General features: G+C 38.8%; 1 protein-coding gene across 1 annotated transcript in view; it reads right to left on the reverse strand.

Annotated features, from left to right (window-relative positions):
• The window catches only part of NKAIN3 (sodium/potassium transporting ATPase interacting 3), a 311,324-nt gene that overhangs the window by 11,971 nt on the left and 272,322 nt on the right, over nucleotides 1–27,031 (reverse strand). Inside the window, exon 5 of the mRNA XM_045560480.1 lies at nucleotides 26,162–26,222. Within this exon, the coding sequence (XP_045416436.1) occupies nucleotides 26,162–26,222 (61 nt within the window). The remainder of the gene's footprint in view (nucleotides 1–26,161; nucleotides 26,223–27,031) is intronic.

The raw sequence follows: 27,031 nt of genomic DNA on the forward strand, positions 1-27,031 counted from the left end.
TTTGTAAGACAAAACCCATAAATTATCTATTTATAATTCTTTTCACTAAATATAGATGCTGCAAAATTTTAAGGCTTCGCAAATCAACTTCTTTTCATTCTGGTGCAGAATTTACATTCGTCCAATTGAAAACAGGAGTTCCATCAAAAAAGTCTTTTCTCAAGTCAAGATATTTCAAAGAAAAATTATAAAATTAACTCTTGTAAACATTTGAATTCTCATTATTTAATTTATGCTCTTTTGCTTTTGTGAAGGTACATTTTGTGCAGGCACATTTCAGTGTTTTCCCTTCTATAATCTTTCAATTACTGCAATTTACTAAAAGCTTGGAAAGCTGATTTTGGGGGTGTTTTGTTGAATAATCAATTTAAGTTTTCAATTGATTTTGAATGTAATGCAACTCACATGTAGAAGATTCATTCATAAAAATACAACCATTGTAAGAAACCTAGATCGATTTACAAAGTAGTTTTTCAAAGGCTGAAATATAATCCTAACTCAGGTTGACGAAGGGAAGGAAAGAGAGAAACTGTATTCTGTCACGCTGAAGTTCTTTTTATTTTCAACATCAGCCTCATCACAAAAACATTCTAGTTTATTTACTCTAAAGATGTGTATTTACATATGTACAGAAATTTCAAAAACATTTAGAATTTTTATTTTCACTGTTAACATATTGAGGCTTTATTGGGATGCAGTTTTAAGTTCCCTGTGCACCTGAATTCCAAATATATTTCAGCTTCTCATGTTTTCTAACTTAGTAAGAATACTTTGTATTTGTTCTTTTTTTAAATCCTATGTTGTGCTCCACCAAAATTTGGATTTGTATTATTTCCACAAAATAAATAATTTTATCTTTAATATTTACTTCTTAATTGAATTACCACAACATTTAAATTAATACCAAGAGTTTTGTCTTGGACAGGATGAACATCAAAGAAGTTTACATTGATTCTATGAATTGAATTTAAAAATATTAACTCATTATTGAAAATAAGTTAACCAGTGTTCTGTTGAAAGTATCTGATGAACTGATATAATACTGGTTTTATAAACTGGTATATAAAATTGATGTCATTATTTTAACTCTGAGAAATTCTTCTACTACTGGATAAATGCATTCACCTTCACTTCAAATGCTCTCCACTGACCCCATGGGCTATGGTCGGGTGGGGACAGTGGCTGGAAGGGGCTGCAGCTTGCTGTGCTTCTCCCTCCTCCACCTGAGGCTGGAAGGCATGAGCCAACTCCACCACCCCATCCAAGTACCTATCTTTATCAGTAATCAGCCTGCGAGCTGCCCCTGAAAGGAAGGTGCTAGTTATGCTGCCTCTTTTAAGTTCTGGGGAAAAGAGAGTAGTGTTAGTGTTTTTCTTACAAGTTTAAGCTTACATTAAAAGGAGGATTCTAAAAAGAAAAAAAAAAGGAGAATTCTGTTTGTTGCTCATGCATCTCAAAACATTGTCTACTTACCCATTCTAGATTCTCTTAATGCAACTATTAATAATAATATTTCATTGACAACTGAAAAATCTAGGACAAAATCTAAACTGGGTAAGATGCCAGGGCAACTTGTATAAGCAGGGACTCTTTCAACCCAAGTAGGATGATGTGGTCACTGCAGTCAATGGTGCTGTGAATGAACTATGCTTTCTCTGCGTATCAGAGTCCTAGTGTGATGTAATTTTGCAAACCTCAAGAAATAAAATATCACAAGAAAGGTAAAACAAATTATCAAGATTCTAGAACTAGACAGGACTACAAAAAAAACTGAACTCTTAAGGAGGACTCATTGAAAAATAGGTAATGCAGAAACTGAAAATATCTCACAGCAATGAGGCTTTTTGACAATGGAAGCCTACAAGTCTACAAGATGATGCTGTTTTCATATTAAAAAGATAGTGTGCTGGCTGGGCACAGCGGCTTACGCCTGTAATCCTAGCCTTTTGGGAGGCTCAGGAGGGAGGATGGTTTGAGGCTAAGAGTTCAAAACCAGCCTGAGCAACACAGCGAGACCCTTGTCTCTATAAAAACTAGAAAAACTAGCTGGGAATGGTAACACATGCCTGTAGTCCCAGCTGCTCAGAAGGCTGAGGTGAGAGGATTGCTTGAGCCCAGGAGTTCGAGAGTTCGAGGCTGCAGTGAGCTATGATAAGGTTACTGCACTCCAGACTGGGTGACAGAGTGGGACCCCATCCTCCCCCCCAAAAAATTGTTATGCATGTACCAAATGTACCAACACTTTCAATATGCTAGAGTGGGATGATAGTTCAAGTAAAAGGGTAAATTGAAGTATACACAGAGGCCAAGTTTACAGATTCTGAAATCCTTTTTGTTAATTACATAAAATGCTTCAAAAACGATGAAAAAATTAAAAAAAAAAAGACCTAACAAAAGACTTGAAAACAACTCAGTAGAAGAGAACTTCAGCTTTTAGTTATGTTTGCAGAAAGGCAGTCATATTCCACTGATAAGAAAATAAAGCAACCATGCCTTTTAAAATTCACTTTCATGAAAAAGATAAGGGGAGAAAAGATACTGAATTAAGAAATTTCTTCAGTGCAAATAAGAGGATGAATTTCAATGAAACACAAGAAGGAATAGAAGAGGCATGGACAGGTTTTCAAAGGTACTAGAAAGGAAGGTTAGAATGGAAACATCCCACGAAACCTGTCGCTGTAACAGCAAGAACTCTATACAAGGATCTTTAGCAGAAGAGATGGACAGACAGAAGGAAGTAATGTGGGTCCTACAAGGCAGTGAAGTTAAATTCTGTGTACTTTGGTTATTAGAGCCTAGAAGTGTGAAAAAATGAGCACAATTAAGAGTTGGCATCAACTATCCAGAAAAGTTAGCTATGCACAGTATTGCTGTCTACATTCGTTCTCGGAAACTGAGGTGTTATCATCAAAGATCCCGTGGGGAGAGCCTGCAGCCAGGAAACCCCATTGTCTGCAGTCCTTTCAAGCATATGTCCTGTGCCAACTTCCATCAGCACAGCCAAGCAACTTCTTGGAAGAAAGAACCTTACTTGTAACAGAATATCTTTGTGATAATTCACTCTAGTCATGGCCAATTCCTGACAAGGACTCTCACCGAACAGGAGGAATTACAGAGCTACTCTAGATTTATAGTAACATCTTACTGCATAAATACAGATTTGTTTTCCACTTGTAAAAGATGCATAACCAATTGCAAGCTTTCTACTTGTCTATAGGACACTTCAGGTCATAAATGAAGTTTCCATTGGCTACTTCAGTGCTGCTGACTCAATTCCCCGCTCAGAAATTGCAAACTTGACTGACTTTATACAGAAGCAAAGGAGAATTTAAGGCGACTGGTACTCCCTCATTCTCTGCTGTTGTTTAGGAGACAACATGTGTGAGGTGGCTGGCTTTCAACCTGGAAGATTCATATGAGAAATAATTTACTACATGTTATGTGAAGTTGAACATCCAACCCTTCGGGGGCTATGGGAAGAGTCCCCCTCAGCTCGGGGAATTTCACTGTGGTTCTCAAAGGCAGTCTGAGTGCTAATGTTTCCTTGCTTTTATGGAAATGCTTCTTGTGCTTACTGTAAATCCAGAATCGATACATGCATCGTTCTCTGTGGTCTGGAGTCTATTTCCCTCCACATTGATGCACATCCTTTTGGATTTTCAAGATTCTTCTGAGCTAAAACCTCAGAACATATACATGAAGATGTGAACTAACAGGGTTAGTTGCATTTTTAAGTTGGACGAGTATACTTTGCTTTTATCTTTGAAAAGTTAGTTTTAAGTCATAAAACATCTCTAATATACAGAAAAACAGAATACAAAACAACAGACACCCGAGGTCCCACCATTAGGATTAAACAGATGCTAACATTTTGCCATATTTTCTTCAAATTTCTTTTTATTTTAAGAAATACAAAGTCACAGATATAGGTAAAACTCTTTCCCTCATCTTCTTGTCTTGGTTTTACATATCAAGCAGACCTCGTTTTGAATTCCAGCTCTACCACTTACTAACTTGGAGACTGTGGGCAAATTATTTAATCTCTAAGTGGCAGTGGCTCACGTGGACAAGTTGCTCATTCTAGTTATCTATTGCTGCACAACAAATCACCCCATAATAGTGGCTTAAAAAAATAATCATCATTTATTTTGCTCCTGAACTGACATATTTGAGCAGAGCTCAGCAGAAAAGGTTTCTGTTCCATGCAGCGTTAGTGGGGGCCCTTACAGGAGGCTGGAGGAGCAGCTTCCCCAGTGGCTCATTCACACAGCTGGGGAGTTGGTGCTGGTTTTTGGCTGCTTGCTTAGCTGGGGCTGAGAGCTAGAGACCTTGTTGCTCCCCACACAGGCCTCTCTCCATGTTGCCTGGGCTTCCTTGCAAAATGGTAGTTGGGTCCCAAGGGCCAGGCAGAAGCTGTGTCATCTTTGATGACCTCTGAGTGAAAAGTCACTCAGAGTCACTTCCACCAAACTCTATTAGTCAGGATAAAAGTTGCCAAGCCTCACTGAGTTCAAGAGGAGGAAACAAAACTCTATTTCTCGATGGAGACATTAGAAAGGAAATATTGTTGTGACCATTTTTAGAAAATAAATTCTTCCACAATGGCTAATAGTGACTTCCAATGGGTTTACTGTGAAGATTAGTATGAAAATATGTGTAGCACATAGTATAGTGTCTAGCTTGCCCTTGGTAGGAGCTCAAATATATTAATTTTCTTCTCTTTCTTCACTAGAATTAAAAATTTTGATCTTTGATTCATGTTTATTTCCCTAAAGCAGATGTCACAGCACTGTGGAAATGCTAGGCACTCAGCAAGTGTTCGCTGTACGGATGAAGGAGGGGAGAGGAATGAAAATTGTAAGGTGTCAGAAGCATTTAGCCATGGCTCTTATTATTTTTAGTATCACAGACCTCTTTTATAATCTTATAAAACTTATGGAAACCCTTTGTTAGAAAAGTGCACATGTCTATATCCATTAAATGATTATCTCATTATTTCATGGAGTTCACAGCTCATTGCATTTATGGACTCCAGGTGAAGAAACTCACATTTAGAGTTTGCCTTTAACTTTGATACACTTAAAGCTGAAATGTGCCATTTCTAGTGGGTACTCAAGCTGTCATTTATGTCCCTGGTTTAACTACATTCACCACGTAACCAGAATGCGGCTGTTTTGTTTCTGCTCTGGCTGTGTTGCGTGCTGCCTTGTCATTGAATTGAGGAACACAGAGCCCCTGTAACACGGCATTTAGCTCAGAGAAAAGAACTCAGCGAGATGAGAACCAATTAACATATTTATTCTGAGCTTGCTTTCCATCTTTGTTCCTGCTCTATAGGTATTAGGCCTTTCTAGCAAGCATTTATTTTACAAGTTGCCAAGTCCAGCAATAAAGTCTGAAGGAAGCATTGCCCAGGCCTTGAAGAACTCCCATATCGGAGCCATTACATTGTGATTTACTTGTTCTGTGATATGAATTCATAAGAAAAAAGCTGGGGAAGAGGCTTGCTATCAACTTAGAGCACACAGAGAGGCCCTTAAAAGACTGCAGAGAGGATTTTGCAGCGCCCCACGGGTAATGAGGGCTTTTAGGAGAGGCCAGTAATTTCAGAGGTAGCTGGCAACTAAACTCTGCTGGTGTTACTAGGGAACAGCTACTCTGCAGTGTCACTGCTTCTGCTGTTGTTTCCTGTCTGAAGAGTCTGAGCGTCCAGAAGGCAGGACCTGCTGTGTCAAACCGCAGCTGTGGTCAGGGCTGCTCACAACACATTGAGCCGCCTCAGAAGCGCCATGATGATCTGCTGGCACAATGGACTCGACAGTGCTCTAAAACATTGCTGATGCCCAGAGAGAGGGGTTGGAGCTGTGCTGCCACCTGCCTGAAATAACTTTGTGACTTTTAAGAGCTGTCCAAACAGGCAGATGATACCCAGGTGCCAGCCTTATGGCTATTCTTTGTTCTTTTCGTGATTTAAGAAGTTTCAAATCTCTTCCACATGGGAAGCACATGGGACTTATGAGATGCTCAACGATAAGTCAGCTCCAGCTGGAAGAGTGGAGTATACAGTCCCAGAGGCGGCACTGTCTGAATCAGAGCTTTCCAACATTTTTACCTCTTCCTGCTTGGTAATGGCCGTGCAAAATGGACTCTTCTCATTCTATCTTGTCCTGCTCAGTCTTAGGTACTGATATGGAGAAATGATATAGTTCAGTTGTCCTTGAAGGCACTTTGGTCTGTGAACACTGAGAACCATCACTGGGAGGCTGGAGGGTCTGGAAGCAACTCCAGTCCTGTCTGGGATCCACACTCTTCCTCACCCTGGGGACAGAAAGGGAGGAAAACTGGGAGATGTGTGCTCCAAGAGAATGTAAGACCTCCCAGATGCTGCATAGGCATGCAGAGTGGTCAGTTTCAAGAGCCTTAATTCCCAAATTTACGTGCCTTGAAGAAGTACCTGTGGCCATTCTGGATCTTGGTTCTCTCATCCCCTTCCACAATTGTCTTCTTTCCCCATAGCAATGACATGCATTTATCTCAGCCATCTGGAATCTTACCTTGGTGCATCACCCTGGTGGTAAAAGCCTTCAGGGCACCAAACAAAATGGTAGTTTTAATTTTCAATGATGATGTTGGTAAAGTAATAGCTACTAGTGACAAAGTAGGTGGTTTTCAACTTTTGGGTTCGAAAAAAAATTGAAGAGGAACCTAACTGATTTATCAACTAGTAGTACTTCAAAAATAATTTTTTGATAATAAGATAGCTAGGTATTTTTTTGGCATATATCTCAGCTACTTTATCTACAGTGTTAATCCCCTGCACGTGTTCTATCTCCTTCTCTGTTTTATTTTTTCTCTTTTATACTTATCACTATTTGCCATGGTATATTGTATACTTTACTGAAAAAATCTGATTTGTTGTCAGACTCCCTCACTACTATTTAAGCTTTCTGAGGCAAGAGTTTTTGTCTGATGTTATGTGTTTTGTTCCCTCCTGTGTCTCCAGCACCTAGAACAGTGCCTAGTACAAAGTAGGTCCTCAAAAATATTTGGAGAAGGAAGGAATTTAAAAAAATTGAGTGACATTGCTCTAACAAAATTTTTCCCATTCTCATATTTTTTCTTCAAACAAGATTTCTATACATAAATGCTAGCACCAAATATTGGAAGTACCTGAGGTAGCCTATCTCATTCTAGCAATAACTAATATTTATCCATGAATGCATGACCTAATTGAAACAAAGTTTCTCCATCTGTTTCATTAAGAGGTGCCTTTTAAATAAATATTTCATTTTATGTTTAGGAATTATTCATCAAGATTTGTAATACATTTATGTTTGCTCCATCATGTTGATAGCCAATAACCACAATTATAACTTCACCCAGATAAAAACTTAAACACTTAAAAATTTCCAGGTTACAGGGAAAAATTAAATTTTTATTCATGGGAATAAATCTAAAAAGATTTGCAAGTCCTATACACTGACTACAACAAAATGTAATTGAGAAAAATTAAACATGTTTTAAATAAATGGAAGAGCATGAGACATTAGTGGATTGTGAAACTCAGTATTTTCAAGATACCAATTGATCTGTAGAACAATTAACCTATGGAGTCAAAGAAAGCCCAATAACAATTTCAGCACTTTAATCAAAATGCTGATTCTAAAATTTATGTGAAAAGGCAAAGACAATCTTGAAAAAGAACAAGGTTGAAGAACTTATACTACCAGACATCAAGACTTTATTCCAAATAAGTTATAGTAATTAAGAGAGTATGTTATCTGTACAAGAAGAAATGAAGCATAACAGAGTTAAAGAATAGACCTACTCAATTTATGACAGAGGTGCCATCATAAGCTAACGAGGAAAGCATAGTTTTTTAAATCAAGGGTTTTGGGTTAACTGAATATGTATATGGAGGAGAAAAAGAATGTTTTCATGTCACATGATAAAAATTAATAGATCAAAATGTGACATGCTAAATAAATAAGTAAATAAAATATAATATTGGAGAATACCTTCATGGACTTGTTAGGCAAAGACTTCTTAAACAGCATGCAAAAAACACTAACAACAAAATTCCCCAATTTAAGATTTAAGATTAATAACTGAACTATACAAATTAAGAACTCTATTTATGCAAAGATAACACTGAGAATGAAATTTCAATCTATAAGTTTTTTTACTGCAGAAATATATGATAGACTAAGAAAAAAAAACTTTAAAGAATAAACATATTACATTAGTACAGAATTTTATGGGGGAAATGAAATGGAGATACATGTCCCAGAAGAAAATGGAACAATTTAAAATTTCAATTGTTAATTAAAGCTTGTTTAGGTACTTTTAAAATGAATGACTGTGAGTATTAAATTGCTATGGCATTTAAATTGCATGGGCTAATTTCAAAAGAGTAATGACTTAGTTTTATTATTAAAAATTGTAGTGATTTTATACTGTGTCACTTTATCTAAGCTGGAATTATGTGTTCCAGAATTGCCTTCTATATACGATTCTGAGTTAGGGCTGGCCACAGAGACATCTGTGCGATTGCAGAAGACAGGGGTGAAGCAGCGGTTACGATGCTCAGCAAGTTGGTGTGCAGCTCCAGGTCTGCTGTAACTCACACATGGGGTCTGACAGCCAAGAGCAGGATGTGTATGATCGCTGAGGCCACAGCTCAGTGGATGCCAACAGGAAAGACAGGAAAGTGGATGTCTACCCCTACTCTTCCCAGCCCACACCACCACATCAACCCTAGCCTCAGAATCACTCCTGTGCTCACACCTGACCTGGCTGAGAAATCACTGAGGTGGCTGAGTTTTCCTCCAAGTGACGAATGCAAAGAAGAAAGGCTAAGTCTGGTCTTTGCAAAATAATGGAAGCTACATTTTTGCTTTTTAAAAATCACACCCACATTATCTGTCTTATATCATATTCTCTTACATTGTATCAAGCCAGACTTTAATAATGGCAGATTCTTCTAATTTCACTGGATAGCCATATAGAATTTTGCAGCTATTAAAATTAAATAGAGTTTTTGTTTTTTAGTTTGGTGGTTGTTTTCACAATTTTGTAGCATTTGAACTGGATCCTGAGACTCTGTTATTCTAATGATAAATTTCACATATTGACTCCTATGTGCTAAGATAATTGTTTGTGGGGAAGATTACTGGGTGTGTTATGAGAACTAAAAATAAAATCCTAATATCCCCAACTGACTGAACAGACCTCCTGTTGGTCAAGGATACTTCAAAGAAACCTTAAAACCTGAGCTCCTGGCTAACAAAAAATGAGAGGTCAGACACATCTTCTTATATCCCTTCCCTTTTGCGGTTTAGGCACAACTGCATTAATGTTAAAACAGAGATCATAAGACTGACCGAGCAACTCTTTGTGGCAACGAGGGACCAAGCTATAAACAAGACCTAAGGCCATGCCAGGCAAGCGTTGAGTCACACACCCCTACACTTAAAGCCTAACCTATGTTCTAATTGCCACAAGGTTTTTCTTTTTCTCTAGCAACTTTACAAGCACTGGCCTCAAGATAAGCAATATTGGAACAGTTGCAGCTCACTGCCAGACCCTGACTAACTGACCCCCTGTTCCACAAGCCATAACCACAGTTTTGATTGGACAGGAGACTGATTTCAGTAACTTTCTCCTGGTAAGTGATCACCAACCATGGGCTGGCTCTAGCCGTTTACGGAGACTGTGCACTTGAGTGCCCTCGTGTCCCCGCTTTACCTCTTGATATAGAGGGCTTAATGGTAATACATTCAAATGTTAAGTCTCTACCTCAACATGACCATGGGACATGTGTAACATGCGTGTTTATGCAATACACATGGGTTAGGAGCCCCTTCATGAATATGTATAGCTCCTCCTATAACCTGTTGAATGTATATACTTGGCCAACCTGTTCGGCATAAACTCCCGTCTCATCCTTTGCTCCTATGAAGTGCCTGTTTCCAGGCTCTTTCTAGCCTGTCACGATGGCTATTCTGTAGGCTGTAACCATTTATAAGAAAGTCCCCTTTCCAAATTTATAAATTTGTAATTTTTAAGTTGACAGTTACATTACATATACGTCCCCATATGCACTTAAATTTTAGTAGGCTAGTCTGTAATTTTTCTCTATGTTGTGCCAGTAATTTATATTATCACTCAATATTTAAATATGACTGACTTCTGGTTTTAATCGAGTGAGTAACCAATGTCTGTCTGTCTGTCTGTCTGTCTCTCTTAACTTATTTATGAAGAATTTGTTGCTCTCCTTGTTGGAAAGCAAGCATTACCGTATGTTGGAATGCATTTGCACTTTGGCACCCAAGATATCTGGATCATATATTAGTTCCACTTCTTACAAGCTGCCTGAGTGGGAGAAATCTGTTACTGATTGTATTTAAACATTCATCTTAGTTTGACAACACACTCCCATCAACTATTGATTTCTCAAATTTCAAAAGCTATGTTTCATTTAGGATCCCATAAAGATTTGTGAGAATTCTGACTTTCTCTTCTCCCCGTTGCCCAGAACAGCGTTCCGTCCTTGTGGAACTTGCACTGAGCTTGTGTCGAGTTTGGTTTTCTCATATTTGGAAGGAGTAGCTAGTTGGAGGAGGGCAAGCTGATTAGTCTGCCACATTTTGAAGCCTAGAGGTTTTTTTCTTCTATGACTGGTTTTTATTCTGGAAAGGTAAGTTTTCGCATATAAAGATGTTGCTTAGGAAAGAAAAGTCAGTTCAGTGGAGGCAGACTGTGCGGCGGCGTGGCACGTGGGAGTGCTGGCTTTACCTCTCTCCAGGGCTGTCGCCCAGCGGTCCATGAGCGGGTCGCGTGCCCACGCAGCCCCCTGCACACGCAGCCACCGGCCCGAGTGGCCACTCCACGATCTCGCTCGCCTTTTGTTTGGCATTTGACTGGCATTACTTTCATTCTCACTGTTTTTTCCCCTCTAGTAGCACGAACCCTGAGGGGAGATATCTCTCTCATCTTAGTATTTCAAATCACTCTTTGTGGAGTCCCATGGAGTGGGAGAAAAAGGGACTTTTCCCGAATGTTTTAATGTTCCCGTTATTCCTTTAGATGCAGTGATGAGCTCATCCTGGCTGTTCTCTGAGGATCCCCTGGACCACGCTGGCTTTCGTACTCTGTCTTTGCCTGCGGAGTCGCGGACCGGGCAGTAGCGTCCCTGCAGTGGCGCATCTGCCGCTGCGGCGGCTTCTCGCACACTCTTTGTTGCAAGAATTGTACCGTCTTTGTAAACCTGCTCATACCACACCTGCTTCCGCCACTCCACCCCTCCAAACACACATACGCTTCTTTAGTGTTGATTTTCTTGTATTCGGAAAAAGTAACAAGTGGTTTTTTTTTTTTTTTGTCTTTAGTCTCCAACTTCAATAGTACATTTTCTGTTCTCTTTAAAGTTACTCAGCTCTTTTAAAGCCACACATATTGTGCTTCATTTCACTGCAGTAGATATGCCCTCGCCCCTTCAGTTAATCTTTGTCAGTAGCTGGGTAATTGGATGCAGCGGCTGCGTACAGGTAGCAACTGTAGCTGGGCTTTACTGAAGGCACTTTCAAAGTTTTGGTAAATTTTCAACTACTGTCTGTTCAAATCCGCTGGTAGCTGAAGGCCTTTGTGTCAGTATTGCTGGGCTCATTTGGAGAAAAATTTTATTCTGGAGAAAACAGGATCGGGAAAAATCCTGAAGACACCTAGCTTTTCCATTTTTGGAGCTATCCTGCATTTTTACTTGGCCACACTTCTGGCTTTTATTCCTTTTGAGAGTCCAGATCTCTCTGGAATCAGATGTTTCCTGTAATCAGTGGTGACTATTTCTTCCCACTTTAAAATTTTCAGTAGCATATATAATAATATTTAAATAACAGAATAATGAATTTCTAAAATCTCTTTGGCGTCAATGAAGTAGAATAGTATAGTTGAGAGGAAAAATCATGTTGAAAGAGGAATGAGACTTAAAACAGTTCTAAGAATTTGTCCAAAGAGCTTTAGACAAATTCTTTTCCTACGTTATATATTTTTTCTTAGTTATCCAGTTTTTGTCCTCAATGTATTTTTATCATTCTTGTTTAAATCTAGCCACTAGTTTTACTTTGCTCTCTAAATCAAGTAACAAATACTTACTGGCTTTGAAGTCTCTCTATAATTCCTTTTTACTGTCTGCTTCCACAATTTTGGACATTTCCCCTCTGAAATATTATTTTCTTTTTTTATAGCCCCTATTATTACTTTTGGTTCTCCCCATTCCTAGGACAATCTCCATCTAAAATGCTATTTCTTCACTGAGATCTCTTTTTTTATCTTCCCCCACCCCCGAGATCTCTTTTGTAAATACTTTTCTCTTTCTACGAATTATTGTTCAAAGAAAATTGAATCTGATCATATTATTCCCCAAACTGAATCCATTCATTGGCCCCACATCATCCAGCAGAGCATCCCAAATGGTGTGGCCTGAGTGGGGACAGATGTGACAAGATACTGAGTCCCCCATGCCCTGGCATGTGTGTGTGTGTGTGTGTGCACACTGAGCGAGGCTGGGGTGGCTAGCCCTCTGGCTAGCTAGTCATTTCTTGCTGGGAGATGAGTAATTTATTTACCACTGGATGCCTATAAGTGTTGGCCTTGTCTGTGAGTGCCAAATATGAAATAGGTTGGAAATCGCTGGTATAAAACAGAGTCCAGGGTCCCGCAAAGACTGACCCACCATTCACTTAGGGAATAGAACATGTCCAGCTCATGATTTCCCCAGTGAGCTAGATTTTCCATAGGCCTTTCTGAATATTCTATGGTTTTTCTAAGCTTTTGTGGCTTAGGATATATTTTTCCTGGTATCTAAGATGGCTTTTCTTTGTTCCCTTGCTGGCGATGTGATACCGTTCATAGAAGACCATGCTCACATGCTCTGAGCAGCCATGCCTGATGCCTTGAGACACAGCTAGCTCTGCTTATTTTTTCTGTGCATCTGATTCACTTTACACAGACCGTTATCTGCACTTTACTCTTCTGTAATTATTTACACACCTGGCTCACTTATTAGAATGTAAGATCTCCTGGGGAAGGGACCAAGTTTTATTTATCTCTGTGTCCTTGGTTTCACTCAGAGAAGTCTCTCAGTAACTGTTTCTTGAATGAATGAATCAACGAATCAATGAAAAATTAGCTATTTAAGCTTATTTAAAAAATCTAAAATTAAGCAATACATTGGACTGACCTGGACTATAAATACTTTTGGATTTGGACAAAAAAATTTGTGAGAGAAATGCAGCCCAATCAAACATTTAAACGCCTACAAAGGTTGGCAACCTAGAACCTGGAAAGAATACGGGATTCCATCTGGTGATACGATTAAAAGAAGCAAATGGAATGTCAACAAAGGTCTGTCAAGCTAGATAGTAAGACATTAAAATGTTTTAAAGAGCTAACAAGTATAAAATCAATCAGAAAGAGACTCGTAAAAGGAGGGAAGTCTTCTCTCTACTCAAATCTAATGTTATCTGAGTCTGTGTTGTGGGCTGCTAGATTAATTACATTTGAAAAATATAGAATAAGATTTCCACTTGTTCCTACAACTATAACAAAAGAAGCTCTTTAAATTCATCAGTGGAAAGTTATACAATCCCCTTGGAATTTAGGTCCTGTTTCCCAGATGAAAATTCCTGAACATGTAGCAACTTCAAGTTGTTTGAGATGCTTATTTATTGGAAAAATATATTTCCAATATAGGAAATTGAGTTGAGAAAGAACAAAGCAAGCCACTCTAGTACAGTGCTAATACTGTTCTATAAAATATAGATTAGGATTTTATAATCATTGGAATAATCTGTGTCTACTGAGTATGTAAAATCTTTGTAATTTTTAACGTAATCAGACAGATTATGTTATATCTGATAGATTCACCCTGTAAAACCAATTCAAAATTTTAATTGAGTAATAAATTTTCCCCTTGTGATTTGAAAGACATGGGAAAATTTTATTAAATTTGTGTAATGTTTAAAGAAATTTGAGATTTAATTTATATATAGCCTATTTTATTAGATTTATTAGATATGCTAGAGTAGTTTAAAACATAGTGAACGTTTTGTTTATTAGGACAAATATTTGAAGGACTTCAAAAGAATGATAATTACAATGAATTCATGAATGCAGGTTCAATGCTTAAGGAACTTTAAGTCGTAAATGAAACAACTTATTTTCAGGAATGTAGACTATTGAATTTAAATAGATCAAATAGTAATTGAAAGGTCAACGGATTATTATTCAACCTTAAAAAGGAATGAAATTCTGATACATGTTACAATATGGATGAAACTTGAAAACATTATTGTAAGTGAAATAAACCAGACACAAAAGGACAAATATTGTGTAATTCCAATTATATGAGGTCCTAGAATAGATAAATTCATAGAGATAGAAAGTAGAACGGAGGTTTCCATAGTCTGGGGAAAGAAGAGGATGAGGAGTTAATGTTTAATGGGTATGGAGGTTCTGTTTAGGATGATGAAAAAGTTCTGGAAATGGATAGTGGTGATGGTTGGACAACATTGTGAGTGTACTTAATGCCACTGAACCGTATACTTAAAAATGTTAAAATTACATTATGTATATTTTACCATAATAAAAAGAAATCTTCCCCCCAAAAAGAATTATTAAAACTTCCAAATTTATAAATGGAATACTACACATTCTATGTAGCATTTAGAGCTTAAAAAAAAAAAAGATTAAAACAATTTGTCACTTTAAGAAACTGCATATATTGCACAAAACTCAGAGTAGATACAAAGAGAATTTTTTGTGCAAAAAAACCCCCTCATAGACATCAGAGAATGCATAGAGACAAGTCCTGGAGCAGCTTTAGTCTCCTGTTTTCCTGCAACTTTCTCAGGAGGAAAACACAGTTATTATAAGACCCTGGTTTTGACTTTAGTAAGAGTCTTTCTTTTCCTTAAGTAAAAAAAAGCACAGATTTAATTTACTTTTCCAAATAAACATATGGGTGAATGAATAGAAAATGAGGCAAATATAGAGCAAAGGGAAAGAAAACAAAACTTAAATCCAAGCTGTGCACTTTTTTTTACATGTGAAAAACAGTGTGCTGTTTGTTCTTTTTGCATAGCCCTCCTGCTCAATACAGGGCTTAAAATGAAGTCCCTGATACAATCTGCCCTTAATTCACTACTCTTTTGAGAGTCAGCAGGTCAGGGAAGCCCAGATCACCTCTTTGACCCTCAGGAGCATTTGGTATGAAGCCGCTTTTGAAGTGAAAGCCTTTGTTTTGGCTGGAAGCCTCTGCCAGGAAGTGATTCCCTGAGCACTTGCTATTCCTTCCGCCCAGATGCTCTGCTGGCCTTTTGCCTGGGGCTCCTTTTCATTCTTTAGTTCTTAGCTTAGATGTCGTCTCCTCTAAGAGGCCTTCCCCAGGGCACAGGAGGCACTTTCATGTTTGCTGCATGCCTCAAATGTTTGATTCCCCTGGAGTGACATGGAGACTCCTGCCTGTTCCTACTCAGGGGTCTCCCCCTCTAGGAGCCCTTCCCTCCCACACCCGCTGGGGTACTCCTCAGAGCCTTGTGCCTCAAAGGCACTCACCATCCTTCCTATTCTCAAGTTATGCGGTCAACTTTCCTCCAAGCAATAAGTCAGCGACCCGGGCTCCTTTGGTACTATGGCTCCACTATTTTAAACACGTGGCTTCCAGAGCTTCTGTGCTGGTCTGTGTCCCACAGGCAGAAAGGGAAAGAACAAGAAGAATCACATGTGGAAATTACTTAGGGGCCAGGAGTGGGACCCACAGTTTAGAATTCAGTCTCCTGGGACACCTAATTGCATGGAGGCTGGGACATAAGGGATAGCCGTGTGCCTGGGAGAAGGACAAACAAACAGGTTTAGTGATTAGCCAGCCAGTCTCTGACGCAAGCCTGGACATAGATGTCACAAAATTTCTGAAGGTGATATTAAATGAATAAGGGTTGGGAAACATTGCAAGTTTTGCGGTTGATTGAACTGTGGCAAAGAAAGATGTCCTTGGAATACACCGTTAACTCTCATCTAGACTTTCTGTTCTTACAATCACAGGGGAAATGAGGAAAAATGTGGATAAAAGAGAAAGGCTAGTTAGGTATGACTTAGGCACAATTCGTAATTAAATTATTTTGGACCTCATGCAACTTAGAAGGAGAGACAAATGTTTTTACCAAATCACCCCTACTTTTTTCATGTTGGCATTCAAGTCATGTGAATACTTCCTAATACCTCATTTAGGTTTCAGTTTCAAATATTGCTCCCAAAAAGAACACTAAATTAATATTTTTTCTTGGTTGGTAAAGTACTTAGTATAAAGAGCATGAAGACAAGTGTTCCATATATACCTTTTAGTGCTGGTTACTTCTATGACATTTCTTCAAAGGAATTATAAAATCAGATCTCCACGAACTATTAAATATTTGGTCCAAGACTACAGCTCTTGAGAATATTATGTGTCATTTTGTTATCTAAGAAGGATAAACATCTCTTTCATTGTCTAATCTTACTTTAAACTGCTTCTGTTTTATTGTTTGATCTTATTTAAAATTCTTTAGCATAACAGTGTGAGTGTAAGCTACAATGTATACTAGGAATGGCTGCTTAACATTTTAAGGACTTAATGATAAATCATCACTCCAAAAGTAGCTAGAACAAGTGCTTCAAAATTTGCTACCCATGTCTGCATCAGAAATCTCCTTAATTTGCATAAGAATTTTAGAAATAATTTGTTTTCAATTGATGCATACTAGGTGTACCTAGTTTTGGGGTACATGTGATAATACATTTGTATAATTTGTAAAGATCAAACCAGTGTACTTGGGCTATCCATCACCTTAAATATTTGTCTTTTCACTATGCCAGCAACATAAGAATTATTCTCTTCTAGCTATTTTTAAATGTACAATAGATTATAGTAAACTATAGCCACCTTCCTGATCTATCATACACTAGGTCTTAAGAAATAATTTTTGGTTGGTAAAATACATGCTGTTCAAGAGATGGGATTGCCTGAAAGCCCAGAAGAGAGAATGCTCAAGGAGGGAGCAGTCGACGGTGACTGAAGCCATCAATTCTAATGAACCTTGATAAGATCTCAGAGAACTGGACAATTAGGAGGTCCCTGCTGGCCTCTGAGACAGCATTTTCGGTGACAACATAGGACAGAGGCCTGACAGCAGCGGATGAGAGTGAATGGGGGTGAGGACGTGAGCACTGTCAGTCTGGGCTACTCTGCAGAGAAGTTTGGACATGGAGGGAAGGAGCATGAGAGAAAGAACATTAAATACATGCCAGCAGGGGAAACGGGGCAATTTCTTTTTTCTTTTTCTGGTTTATGTGACTTTGTTTATAAGCTAAAGGAAAAGACCCAGTGAGAGGAAGAAACTGGGTACGTGTGTGTGTGTGTGTGTGTGTGTGTGTGTGTGTGTGTGTGTGTGTGTGTGGAGGGGTGGGGATGGAGAGAGAGAGAGAGAGAGAGAGAGAGAGAATAAGAGAATCATTAAGGGAGCACAGTGGCTACAGATCTGGGGGGGATGGACACAGACGCCACAAAAGCCATAGGAGAGAATCAAGGCCACTTTTTCCATGTCAGGAAGATGATGATCATGGATGGATAGCAACAGGCAGCTCCAGAGGGAGAGAGCATGTGGGAGCTTGAGGGAGTCCATGCCTCCTGGCTCATGTTCTTGGTGACAAAGTTTTAGCGATGGAGTCTTAATGCTAAGGGTGCAGGGTGGAAGAGAAGGCTGCCAGGAATCATATCACCTCTGGGCCTTCATCGCTTATCCTGAAAACAAAGACAGGGACTCTAAGGTTTCTAAAATGAGGGTAGGGTTCTCTAAGGCACGGACAGCTCAAAGAATTCACTTTTATGGGACCTGTAGAAAGCGCTGACCTCGGGCGGGGTGGGCAGCTCCCCTGAAACACTGTAGGTTGCATCGGGGCGGGTGCTGCTCTCGGCATCACCAGGCAGCGCAGGGAGAAGTGGGGTGGCAGTATGCCTGCAGTGGGGCTGGCGGAGCCAGCTTAGTGGGTGGGAGAGACGTTAGGACTGGAATATTGAATTTAGATATAAAATGGAAACACGGGGGTTCTGGCAGAACACTGTCAGCTGCTCTTCCCCTGGGCTCCTAGATTTTACCGCTAATAACCAGGATAAAACCATTGCACAGGATCCTCATAAAATCCTTACAGCCCCCTTCTTTCCCTCACTGTCATGCAGGGTGCCATGAGGATGTGATTTTTTTTATTTGCTACTCTGCTCTCTCATGATCACATCTGGATCCCAAAGCCCTCATCTTCCATTCTGTACCATCTGGACGGCAGATTCTTCATTCTCTCTTCTCAATTTAAGGACACGCTGCACAGCCTGGTGCTGTTGGTGACAGTGAGAACCTGAGAGGTCCGACTCGTCTGAAGCAGGGAGTAGAAAGGTATGATTCTGCCCCCGGAGCAGGGCAGGCACTTGTGGAGTGGGCTTGTTTCAGGGGTGAGACTGATGCAACAGACTCCACCACTACAACTCTGGAACACAGAGGTCAGGATGTTTGGAAACAGCTCCTGAGGTTGACTGTTTGCAAATCAATGAAGGAGAAAAGGTGATGTGCCTAATCACACCTTGAAATACCTCCAGCCATGGGCATCACCCATAGACCTGCAGTGTTACAGCTGGAGAGTGTCTTTGGGAGCCCCCAAAAGGTGATGTGATTTGTCAACGGTCAAGAGCTTGATATTGGCAGAGTTAGGACCACTTTCATTTAAATAATTCCTAACATCCAGCTTCAAATGGAAACATAGAAAATTAAAATGCCCTCTGGGGTACAGGAGTTGTCTGCTTGCTGGTGTCAATTTTTGGTCCAAACAGGCCATGTCTTCTCTCTGAAAAATTTCCAGATAATCTAAGTACACAATATAAGGTGACAGCTTTTCTCTGGAAAATACTCAGAGAATACAAGGGCACAAACCATTTATACTTTATTCTGAATTAATCAGATTTTTTCCTTATGGAACAGGGAAGGGGAAGTTTAAACTTAAGGAGTGCAAAAAGAGATATGAGAGATAGTGTAAAGACACCGGGCATTTGCCATACTATGTATTTTATGCAACAAATATTCACCAATTTCCTGTGATGTTTCATATACTGAGCCAGGTCGTGAGATCCTAGGATAGATAAGATTTGATCTCCACTCTCCGTGAGAGGGGGACACAGTTATTAATAATTAAAAAATGAGTTGATTACAGGTTCCGAGACATGCTCAGGGGTGTTGCTGAGCCGTGGGGAAGAGGGTGTTTACTAGAAGAATGTTAACACGTAGGAGTTGTTAGTTACTTGAAGGTAGATGGTATGGTCTCAATGCTTCTGTTCCCCCCAAATTCATATGTTGAAATGTAATCGCAGTGTGATGGTGTTAGGAGGTGAGGTCTTTGGGAGATGATTAGGTATGAGGACAAAGCCCTTATGTCTTCACAAAAAAGGCCCCAGAGAGCTGCCTTGTCCCCTTGGCCATGTGAGAACATGGTGAGAAGAATACGGCCATCTGTGAACCAAGCAGTGGCCCTCACCAGACCCCAAGCCTGCTGGTACCTTGATCTTAAACTTCCCAGCACAAAACTGTGAGAGGTAACTTTCTCTGTTTATAAGCTACCCAGTCTACGGTATTCTAATATAACGGACCAAAAGAACTAAGACAGGGTGAAGATGTCTCATTTGGTGACTGGGTGTGGGAGGTTAGGAAAGAGTCAAGGAATATGTCCAAGTTTCCAGCTGTGTGAAGAGGAATCATTTATGTAAATGGAGATAGAGACTAGAAACAGAAGAAATAGAAATCCTAATCATCCTACTGAGTCCATTTGTTCATATGTTGGTTCATTTAATACTCACTCATTGAAAATTGTATAGGGTGCCCATTATGTCAGGCAATAGGCTCGGCCCTGGCAAATACCGTGACTTTAAAAAATTACAGTTGTGTTCAGTGTTTCCAAGGAAAAAGCACAATGTGCAATGAAGTCATATAACACCATACCAAAGGTAGCTTAACCTAGCCTGGGGAGGGTGGGAGGAAAGTGGTCAAATTTGGGAAGAGACAGTTAAGCTGAAATCTGAAGGATGTATGTAAATTATTGAGTCGACAGAGGGAAGGGCCTCAAAGGCTTGGGTGTGAAAGCACCCGGTGGATTCAGGAAAACAGAGTAGAATATAAGGCTGTAGACAGTCCCTAGTGAGGCTCAACTGTGAGTCCTGGTTTAGTGAGATAAGCACAGCCTGGGCTCCACCTCACTATGAGTTTTGTGCTGACTTTGCAGCTGGTTCTAGTAAAAGGGCTTCTCTATCTTATCCCTAGGGAGTGTCCCCACCTGGTTCGCTGGTTTGGGTGTTTGAGTGCTTATGATATTTTTCTTGAGAAAGACTGACTTGAGGACTGGAATCCTGTCTCTCAACCATAGCACTGTGGCTAGGATCCTATGTGGTGCTGCCTGATCTTCCCATGTGTGGGGTGGCCGATGTCACCACCATGCTGGTCCCTACTCTCTGACAACAACTGTCCCCTTGGCCATATTTTGCAGATGAGTTCACTCCCAAATACTTGCCTCATTCTGTGAATGCTAATACCTCCCGTGTCCCTGTTTTCTCTGGGTTGTCTTATCCAGTAGTTTCCAAAATCATGCTGCTGTTCTGATGTGGCACAGTGGAGGCTTAATCCAGCTCCCTATATCTTGACCTTCAAAATTACTAAAAATCCATCTAATTATATTAATTAAATGCAGGACCCTTCACTTGTCTCACAATTTTCAAGTGCATCAGACATGTACTAAATTCTACACATAAGGCAGTATTATTTCATCAGACTTGATTGAGAACCTTGGGGTTTTGTTAAAATGAGTTGCTGGAACCAAAAAATTTATTTAACAATATAAACTCAGCAAACATTTCTTTATTACATGCTATGTGCAAGGCATTTTTTCTAAACTATAGGGTTATATCAGGAAATGAAACAAAGATCCTGCCCTCCTAGATCTTCTATTCCGGTGGGAAGATTAGCTAGTAATTAATTGTGTAGCTATTTGGCAGAGCCATATTGGCACATTACGGAAAATGTTTCAGGCTCTAAATCAGAGCTTTGGTGAGACTGATGGAGAAATCAGCTTTTAGGACAGTTACATGCAACCAATCAGGCAGTTACTGAAAGAAAAGAACCGGTAGATTCTTAATGGCTTATTGGGAAAACAGGTGACTGCTTTGAAATGGTGACTGTGCTTCAGGATCACCTTTATTTAGTCTTGCACATTTCTCTGTCTTTGACTAACAACACTATCCTCTCCTCTGACCCTAAAATATCCATACATTGCCAGGGGTGCAAGACAGTGGACTGGTTTCCATCCTGAGGATCACCCAGGCCTCTGCAGCTTCCTTGCCCTAGTCCTTGACCTTGTCACTTTACTTCTCTGAGGCTTCTCCACACATTATAAATCAAGGAAGGGATATTTGGATATTAACAAACTAGTCAAATTTTCTCCCATTAACTTCTCTCATAAATTCTTAGGAGGAGATAGGGTTTTTTTTTTGTCTTATTTCAGCATATTATGGGGGTACAAAAGTTTAGGTTATGTATATTGCCCTTGCCCCCGCCCCCCAAATCAGAGCTTCAAGCGTGTCCATCCCCTAGACAGTGCGCATCACACTCATTATGTATGTACACACCCATCCCCTCCCTGGCCCACATCTGTCCAACAACCCGATTAATGTTATTCCTAAATGTGCTCTTAGGTGATGATCAGTAAAACCTATCTGATGGTGAGTACATGTGGTGCTTATTTTTCCATTCTTGGGATACTTCACTTAGTAGAATGGGTTCCAGCTCTATCCAGGATAATACAAGAGGTGCTATTTCACCATTGTTTCTTATAGCTGAGTAGTCCTCCATGGTATACATATACCGCATTTTATTAATCCACTCATGTATTGATGGGCACTTGGGTTGTTTCCACATCTTTGCAATTGTGAATTGTGCTGCTATAAACATTCGAGTGCAGATGTCTTTTTGATAGAATGTCTTTTGTTCTTTTGGGTAGATGCCCAATAATGGGATTGGTGGATCGAATGGTAGGTCTACTTGTATCTGTTTAAGGTATCTCCATAATGCTTTCCACAGAGGTTGCACTAGTTTGCAGTCCCACCAGCAGCATATGAGTGTTCCTGTCTCTCTGCATCCATGCCAACATTTATTGTTTTGGGACTTTTTGATAAAGGCCATTCAGGAGGAGATAGGGTTTTAAAAAATTTTCAACTCACATCATTACTATGGTAATATGACCTTATCCTCTTAGAAGGCATTCACGGGCAGAAAGGCAAATACGTGACCACCAGCCAGCATGGTGCCTCTAGGACAGTAGAGACATGGAAGGTTTTTCCAACAGTCATGCTTCCTTCCAATGCAAAGTTCCTCAAAAGTACACCAGCAAAGGCAGAATGCTAGTATAAAGAGCTATTTTGAGCTGCTCAATGTGAAATATTGAACCTACATTTTCTTTTCAAAAACTGTTAGGGTTTTCAATATACTTTTCTCTCTCACCATTCAGCACGTACAACCCAGACTAGCCTTTGTGAGCCCAAATAAACGCCCCAGTTGCAACTTGCAACCTTATACCAGAAGCACTAGTGCTGGCAACAGATCCTCTGAAAAAGCCTGGTGGTATCTCTATACGACACTATTTTTCAGCATATTTTGCCTTGCCTCCTCGCTTCCTTGCATTGAAAACTTTTTTTTTTCGTAAGTCTGACTAGGTAGTAACAAGCCGGCAAGTTCATTTCAGTGGATGATTCACAAAGAAGATGTTGACTGTTTTTTACGATTATAGATTCTAAAGACCTGGTCTCTAGGGTGTCACGGTGGCTGAGTGGTCTCAGGCACCAGACTCAAGCTCCGCTTCCCCACACTGAAGATTCCAGCCTTACAAAAGTGTTCTTAGAGATTGATAGATATATTTTTAAAAAGAAATGAGAAACGGAAGGAAGCGATATAAACAGGCTTTTTCATTAGAACAAATGATGGAAAGCATCGACCCCTCCTAGCACTCTGCCTGTTGCGAGCTTTTTATCTCATTGTCTTTGACCTGCAATCATAATTTTTATAAGAAATAGTAAAAGAGGCCGAGAGGTAACTCAGAAGATGGGTGGCTGGAAATAAATGTTTCCTCCAGCATTTATTACCCTTCGGAAACGTCCGTCTGAAAAGTTAGTCCCATAGATCCACTTCAGCAGTGCAGAGGAGAGAAGCGGTGGCTGTTATTAATTTTTAAGGCCAGCTGACAGCTTTCAGTCCAAGAACAAAGCTTAGCTTTGCATTTTGAATAATGCAGAGATTTTCATTAGTTCAAATAGGAATCAAAATTATAAATGATATGCTGTCTGCCAGAAAACTGAAATTATATTTTCAGAATAAGCATTCCAGAAGTATACTTAGACAAATTGGAAAGCTATCAGTATTGTTTCCTTATTTTATGTGTATGTTTTTGAAAAATAATTCAAAGGACATGTCTTCCTTACAGTGGGTTGGTAATGTCACAGGCAAAGGGCAGTTCATTATTGCACCTAAAGCTAAGTGTTGGCACAAATTTGACTAGTCTACAAGATCATTGCAATTGGTTTCAGACATTACTTTTGCTCATATCTGCCTTCTGAAGACCCTGGAACAATTTAATTATATCTGCACTTTTGATTTCTACTTCTTTCAGTAAAAGAATGTTAAATTACCCTCAACTGAGAACTATTAGACTAAAAGGTTTACGATTGCTTGGTTTTGGTCATATGTACTTTCTTTTGAGCACCCAAGGCTTGGTCTGACTCTAAGTATTATTTGAACTGATAGCAATACAACTACTATGTCCAGATGTCTCTAGGTAACTTAATGTATGGCCCTAATATCAAACACTAGAATTAAACCATTAATAGGATAGGCTTCTAGCAGCTGCTTCAATCCCAGTTTGATGGGTATTAAAACAGCTGATTCAGAGATTTCTACAGGGAAACTTAAGCTAATTAAAGACATCAAAGTCAATGGAATTGCAATTATCTTCCAGTAGCAATACAATCTATATACACTGACATTATTACTCTAAAAGAAGGCTGATAGAATATTAAAAAACCATTTACCCATTTAAATGAGCCTTTTATTTCGCATGTCATTTTGCATTTCCCAGCTTAACTTGACATCATAAGTCTCCAGGAAAAGTGTTTTATATATTTATTCTACTAGATAAAAGAAGACTATTGACTAATCTGCCTTTTCTCCCACATAATATAGGACTGCGCATTGGCATCTTTTGAGAGCTTCTAACCAGTTCAGTGAGGAGGAAAAGAAAGACCTTTTTTATGATACCTATTCAAAAGCATATATCTTTTATAAAAGATTCAGCTGAAACTTATCAATATATCAGGGTTTTTTTTGAAGTATTTATTCAACTCTAATTCCAGTAACTTCCTTTAGGTCCCAATTCCAGTTAAAATAGTTCACGTTCAACCATTGCTTTTGGCTGTGTGGCCTGTCTTAGCTGTGAGTTGGAAGCTGCTGGCTTTTTGTACATTAATTTCATTAGACTGCGGAACTACCAGTAAGACTCCTGAAAACAGAGTTTTTGAAGTTAACTTCAAAGTGAAAAGTGTTGTCATTACAACTATACTTTTGAAGTGTCAGAAACTTTTGGCTTATCTAGCATTTTAAAAAAATCCCCCAGTAAGCATAAAATATATGATGTAATCCATTTGCATGTTTTCACTGCTTGATAGGTTTAATCTCAGAGACTAATATTTCTTCCATTTGGTCACATAAATTGAGAAGAGATTCTATTGTCAACTGGATTCTAGTTCATATACCATGCATTGCATCTATTTGGCATGGAGGATTCATCAGACTGCTTTGAAGTTATGTTTTTTTTTTTTTTTTTGAGACAGAGTCTTGCTCTGTTGCCTGGGCTAGAGTGCTGTGGCATCAGCCTAGCTCACAGCAACCTCAAACTCCTGGGCTCAAGCAATCCTACTGCCTCAGCCTCCCGAGCAGCTGGGACTACAGGCATGCACCACCATGCCCGGCTAATTTTTCTACATATATTTTTAGCTGTCTATATAATTTCTTCCTGTTTTTAGTAGAGACAGGGTCTTGCTCTTGCTCAGGCTGGTCTCGAACTCCTGACCTAGAGCCATCCTCCCACCTCGGCCTCCCAGAGTGCTAGGATTACAGGCGTGAGCCACTGCGCCCGGCCTTGAAGTTATGTTTTATTTAACAAAAAGAAGTTAAATGGCTAGCTACTTAGTTTCATTTGCTAGACTCCATTTTACCATTCAAACAGTAATGCAATGATATAACCAAATCTTTGGTTTGGTTAGGTGTGGTTTGTTTATCTGAAATCATTCATTTTAAAAAAAAAATTAAAAATTTTCTTTGGTATTACATGAGCCCATAAAAGTTATGCCAAGGAATACTTTACCCATTAGCAGGTGCTCAATAAATGCCATTTGTTGACCTATGTTGCTAAATCTCTATCACATAAGTTCAGGTGAAAGTATGTTTTTTATTTGGGTGTTCTGCTAAAACATGGCTTAGCCTTAAGCATCCTGTTAATTCTTTTTTAGCATCTCTTATTTTTTTTTTTACATCCCACCTTGAAGGTTGTAATTTTTAGTTTCCTCATAGCATCTTACTTAGTTTATATACATACAGATCTTGCTATAATATATTGTTGTATTGATATTATTACTATTAATCAGACTTCAAAATTCTGCCACCAGTGTACTTGCAACTGTTGATAGATGAAACAGTCCCCTACTCAGCATAATATTTAGGTCTCTGATGAAAGGTTGCAAAGCTATGATATGACAGCAATCTGTATGCTTCTGAGTCTCTGCACATGATCCCACAACTTGAATTGAGAGTTTCAATATTTAGTGTCACCTTATCTGTGTGCAGTTTAGTTTGTCAACTTTTGTTTATAACTTTACTATGGTGAGTTAAATCATTTTAGGTTCCAAATACTAAAGATTTCACAGCCCTGTAATGATTAGTTTTGGAAGCCATATCTCACCCAAAATGAACTCACAGGTAGATATAAGGGTACTTACAGGTGTCTTCTTCTTCCATGGAAATACTGATCACATAACAGGCATACACAAAACCAACCAACTGCAAAGGAGAAAAAAATGTACTTTAAGAATCTTTGCCAAAATTCCAGAAAGAGACAATACAATCTAATAGATAAAGAATACATAGTAGTAACTTCTAAGAATTTGTAATAGAAAAAAAAATATATTTTTTATATAATAGCTGTGATTTAAAAGAGTCTTTTCATTACTATGTAGCTTTACTAGCTTTTTCAAATGTACACAGGAATAGGAAAAAGACTCGAGATATTTCACTTAGATTTTGATTTGGGACTTACAGTTCTCATATTTTAAAATCTGCACAGATTACTCAGAATGTATATTTTCAAGTTTTGACTATTTTTTGACTATTGAGTAATTTAGATACTAGTACTCATTATTAATAATATAACCATTTTAATGTTTAATAGCTACAAAGGGAATCAAATTCTGCCAAATCCAGCTCATTCAATAAACCAGTTATATATTGAAAAAAGAAATGGCCCATAAACTCATCACTAATAACTTTCTCAATAATAACTAATAACTTTCCTCCCAATCTTTTTTCTCATAGTTGTGATACATTATAGTTATACTATTAATGACCCAAGTTAATACTCTTCCAAAGCTTAATTATTAATGGTCCCATAAATTTACACCATTTAAGCATACTGAATGTATTTAATCAATATTTTATTTGTGAAAGTTGTTTTCAAATTACAAATAATATTATGATGAACATTAATACTTTTTATGTATTTTTGATGATCTGATTGCCAGAGGTAGAATTATCATAGCAGAAATGGCACTAAATATTTTTATGACTTTTTTTACACATTATTGAATTGGTTT

Source organism: Lemur catta, chromosome 9 (assembly GCF_020740605.2).
Source record: "Lemur catta isolate mLemCat1 chromosome 9, mLemCat1.pri, whole genome shotgun sequence".
Taxonomy (NCBI): domain Eukaryota; kingdom Metazoa; phylum Chordata; class Mammalia; order Primates; family Lemuridae; genus Lemur; species Lemur catta.